The sequence below is a fragment of the Geospiza fortis genome, unplaced genomic scaffold (assembly GCF_000277835.1).
Source record: "Geospiza fortis unplaced genomic scaffold, GeoFor_1.0 scaffold27, whole genome shotgun sequence".
NCBI classification, from domain to species: domain Eukaryota; kingdom Metazoa; phylum Chordata; class Aves; order Passeriformes; family Thraupidae; genus Geospiza; species Geospiza fortis.
Window position 1 is genome coordinate 972277 of NW_005054329.1, and position 5001 is coordinate 977277.

The 5001-nt window shown below is 57.8% G+C and overlaps 1 protein-coding gene across 1 annotated transcript in view; it reads left to right on the forward strand.

The window, feature by feature from the left end:
• The window catches only part of LOC102036699 (steroidogenic factor 1), a 45169-nt gene extending 42629 nt beyond the window's left edge, over positions 1-2540 (forward strand). Inside the window, 1 exon segment of the mRNA XM_031057268.1 lies at positions 2218-2540. Within this exon segment, the coding sequence (XP_030913128.1) occupies positions 2218-2465 (248 nt within the window). The 3' untranslated portion in view covers positions 2466-2540.
• Positions 2541-5001: the final 2461 nt, after the last annotated feature.

The window sequence follows — 5001 nt, forward strand, 5'->3', positions numbered from 1 at the left end:
CGGAAAACAGGCGTGTTGACAGGGGCGGCCGGGCCGGGCCGGCCCTATCAGCCGGGATTTGCGTCAGAGAGCCCGTGCAGAGCGCTGGGCTCCGCTCTGATTAGGCTCAGCCGGGAGCCTGCGGGCTGGCACAGCCGGCGCGTTCACACCTCCCACCTCAGGCAGACTAAATAACTCCGGAGCCGTGGGCGCTGCTGCCAGAGCCCGAAACGTGCCCGGGCTGGCAGAGCCCGCTCCTGCCTCTGGGATCCATCCCAGTGTCAGCCGAGTGCTGGTGCTGGCGCGGTGAGCCTGGTGAGCTTGGTGAGCATGGTGGGCCCTCCCCCGCCCGTGGCAGACCTGTCTCCATCCCCATCCCTGTCTCCATCCCCATCCCTGTCCCTGTTCCAGTGCCTCGGCTCTATGCTTGCGCTTCTGCACCCGCGGCTCCCGCCCAGGGACGAGCGGTGGGAGCTGCGCTGCTGCCCCGTCCTGCACCTGCAGCATCTCCTCCCTCGGCTTTCCTTTCCTCTGGAGCTGTTTAGGAACCCAGAGAAGGAGAGACGATAATTCGCTGTTCCAGCAGAGATAAGGTGTGGCACAAACAGTGCCCAGGCTGGGAAATGAACGAGCCCCGCGGGCTCAGCGCCAGCAGGGCCGGGTCCCCCGGTGCTGCCCGGGTCCCCCTGTGTCCCCTGGCACAGCGCAGCACAGCGAGCAGGGCAGTGTCCCCCCGATGGCCTCCCCAGAGCAGCGGCTTTCAGGGCGGGCGTGGAATCCAATAGCCGTGTTTTCCCATACATCATTTTGCCCCAAATGCAACTTTTTCTCTCCATATTGCAGAGCTCACTTGGAGTAATTTGCCCTTCGTAGGCTCAGCTGTAGAGGACGGGATTGTGTATTATGTGCAGGATGTAATTGCCTTTAACAAGAGAATTTCCACATTTACCACTCTGCCACAGCACAGTCAAAGCCAAGCCCTGTTCACAAGAGCTGCCATTTGAGTTCTAAATAGATTTCTCTCCTGAGCAGGTAAAGAGATTTAATTAAAATTAGGGCTTCTCAAAATAGCAATATTTATGAGGACGGCACAGGTTAGCTTTGTTCTACAGAAGGGCTTAATAGAGCCTTAATGGATTGACCTATCATTCGATTTCATGACTTACATTCATGAAGCAGCTACTCTTGGGGAGGGGAGGAAGAGAGGCTTTTATAGCCCACATTCCCTTAAGCGTTTGCAATTTATCAGCAGCTTCTCCCAAACAAAAGGAGCTGTGAATAGGAAGAACACTTGAGGGCATAGAAATAATCCCAGGCATATCTGTATGTGTGATGGGAGGCTTTGTCACAGGACAGTCTTTGCAACTGCTGCAGTGTCTCTAAATGAAGTGAGTCAATGTTATTTGGACAACATTCTTTATTCCTTGCAGGAATGAAAAGATTATTCAAATATTCAATTAAACAGTGAATAGGGTCTTTCAGAGAACCAGGTGAGTTCATCGAGTAGAACTAGCTATTGTTGAGCCAACTCAGGGGATAGAGTTGACATTTATCAATATAACTTCTTTTTTTAATGACATGCACAATAACCTTATGCAGATAAAGAGATTTCATAACAACAACCCGGGTAGCAGGAGACAATAGGAGCAAATGCGCTGTCAGAGTGAAAAGGGAAGGGTGATCTGATCCCCTGCATCTTGGCACAACCTGTGCCCTTTGTGCCTGCCCCCGCAGTGCCCGTGGCCCGTGTCACTGCCCTGCTGGCACCGGAGCTGGCAGCAGGATTATGGGAAGCTGCTGTGGCCCTGGCCAGGCGTGGAGGATTAGGGTTTCCAGGCTGGTGAGCCTGGTTGCCACATTGGAAAGTCCAGGTTTATCAGGGAATTAATTCAGCCGCTTCCTCGACCTTCAGGAATTAAAGAGGGCTGATGGCAGCAGCTCCCAATGTGTTGGCACAGCTGGCAGCACCTTCTGGCTTTGCAGCTTCCTGGGCAGCGAGGGCAGGGAGATGCCAGTCCTACTGCCAGGGGGTTTGGAATCTGTCCCCAGCATCAGGGAAGACCTGGGCAGTGGGGTAGGGATGGAGAGCCCGTGAGTGGGTAGGGATGGGGTGTGGGACCCCTCCTGCACTGTTTGCATGCAGAGTGTGGGTCCCTCCTGGCTCACCCAGCACGGTGTGGCACAAAGGGGACAGAGCCGTGAGTCTGGCACCATTTCATGCCCGTGCTCCCCCTGCAGACGTGAAGTACCTGGAGAACCACACGCTGGCCAAGGACGCCCAGGAGAAGGCCAACGCGGCGCTGCTGGAGTACACGGTGTGCCACTACCCCCACTCCACGGACAAGTTCCGCCAGCTGCTGCTCTGGCTGGCCGAGGTGCGGGCGCTGAGCCTGCAGGCCGAGGAGTACCTGTACCACAAGCACCTCAGCGGGGAGGTGCCCTGCAACAACCTCCTCATCGAGATGCTGCACGCCAAGCGGACTTGAGCGGCCGGGCAGGAGCCGGCAGCACCGCAGTGCCTCCAGCAGGGGCAGGGCCGGTGCCGGGGCTGGCAGGAGCCTCCCCCCCGCCTTCCTCAGCGATGCTATTTAACCTCTGCTATCGGAAACGCCCCAGCAGGTTTCGTACTCAGCAAGGACAGTTGAGGCTGCAGGGCCGTGCCTTGGCACTGCCCCGTTGGCAGTGCTGACCTCCAGCTCCACCGCACACCTGGTGCCCAAACCTGTCCCTTGCCAGCCCGGCTCAGCAGCACCAAGGAAGGGGAAAGCCTGCCACAGTTTTTCTCCTATTTCTGCTCCTCCTGCTGCCCCCACCAGCTGTTTCTTGACCGCCGCCATCCCTCCCCAACCCTGCCCATGTCTCAGGGCCCCTCGTGCACAGGGCAGGAGAGAGGGGAGGTGAAACCCCTCCAGGCTGGGGTTCTATGGTGGCTGAGGTGTCTCCAGGCACTGGGGAACACACAGAGGTGCTGGATTTCTGCAGGAATCCACACAGAATCTGGGGGCTGTGCTGGAGATGTCGGCCCCATGCAGCAGTGCCAGGACCCCAAGGTGCAGATGCCGGGTCCCAATTGCTGCCAGCTCAGTCCTGAAGCTGCCCTGGCCAAGACAGGGCAGGCAGGGCTGGGCAGTGCTGAATCCTCAGCTGAGGAGCGTTTTCCCAGTGCCTGCTGGTGCTGGAGGCAGCAGCTCTGTGCCAGCCACAGTGCCCAGAGCACAGAGCTGCCACGGGCACCACAGCTCAGCCCTGCCCACAGCTGTGGTGCCAGAGCAGCCAGGCAGGAGGGAGGGGCAAGCTCCAGCATGTGCTCAGGATCTTGGGGACACTTGGGGAGCTCCGCAGTGCCCCCCTGCATTTATCTGCTGAGCGAGTGGGTAAGGAGGAATAAGGATTGACCTGCACTTCATGTTGGGCCTCCTGGCCCCCTCCTTTGCTCTGCCATGTCCCCAGGGCACAGCAAATGCTGTGCCAAAGCCACAGGCAAAGAGCTCTCTGTTCCTCCCCCGTCATGGGATTGGGGCTCACAGGCAGGACTGGGAGCACTGGGGGTCTCAAACCCCCCAGACTGGCCGTGCTGGACTCTTGCTGTTGCTTTCTCTCGGTCTCAGCCGTGCTCTCTCTCCCCTGCCCCAGCACTGGGGCTGGCCCAGCCCCTGCCCCACAGACCCCCAGCCTGGGGGTCCTGCAGCATGGCTGGGGCTGTCCAGGGCTGTTCCCAGGGCTGTCCTGGTGCCCCGGGGCCGCTGCAGCTCTGCAGAGCCGGTGCCTTGAGGAGCCACAGGGGCTGTGCCCGGAGCCGTTTGTGAAGCTTGTTAGACACAGAAGAAACAGCATGTTTGTCTCTGCTTTAACACGTTTGTGCATTTTCCTCCTGAAGTCTGTGGTTTGGTTTCACCTTCTTCTTTTTGTGAACTTAACTGGAGAACATGTTTTGGGAGGTAAAAGACGTTTTATTTTCAGAAAATGAAAAGTGTCCTTAAGTGTCTCTCTCTGTCTCTTACATCCTTTTCTCCCTCTCATCCCTGCCCTTCCCCACTCCTCCCCCTTCCTTCCCAGGCAGAAGGTTACCAACTTCCTTGTCAGGAGCAAACCACTGTAATAAATTTTGCAGTTCATTTAAAATGGCAAACTTTGTAATTTTTGGCTGTCTTTCTAACCCTTGTGGTTGGTGCTCGGCATGGGGAGGGCTGGAGGTTTGTGGGTGCACTCCTGGGGTGTCACCTGCCTTCGTGGGGCTGGGACAGTGTGGCTGTGGCAGGGGGCTGCTGCTGCATTTGCTTCTGGGCACTGGGGACCCCAGATTGGTTCAAAGTGCTCCTGGGAATTGCCACAGTGACTCTTAAAGTGTTTTGCAAGTGAGTGCAGGAACAGCAACATTTGTGGGCAATTAGTGGGCAGTGTCCTGGTCCTGGCACCGTGGCCAAAGCCCCATCTCTGGGCTCAGCCCCTTCCCTTGGACACAGTGCGACAAGGAGAGGAGGTTGTTTTTAAAATCAGCATTTACTGTTGTTGTAATCAGCAAAACCCACCACATTTTCTGTGTTCTAAACACTACAGAGGTAATAGGAGGAGAGGGAAGGAAAGCAGCGCCCAGCTGGCGAGGGGCCAGGCCAGCCAGGCAGGAACCCAAGCAGGAGCAGGGAGAGGATTTTTGTCCTAAGCAGCAGAAGATGCTATTGGTGTCAGCTGGTTCAGAAAAGGCTTGGAGCCGGCTGCTGGCTTCCCTAGTGCATGTGCTTCATACCCAGCCCATCCCAGCTCAGGGTGCTCCCATCCCCACCACCACGGGAGCGTGGGCACTGCCTGGGCACGGCTGCCCTGGGCACAGCTGGGCTTGTCCCCATCCCACTGCTCCAGCTCCCCCAGGCAGCAACGAGAGCCACAGCCCTGCAGTGCCAGTGCTGCCAGCAGGGACAGGGACAGGGGTGGCAGAGCCACAACCCTGCAGTGCCAGTGCTGCCAGCAGGGACAGGGACAGGGGTGGCAGAGCCACAGCCCTGCAGGGCCAGTGCTGCCAGCAGG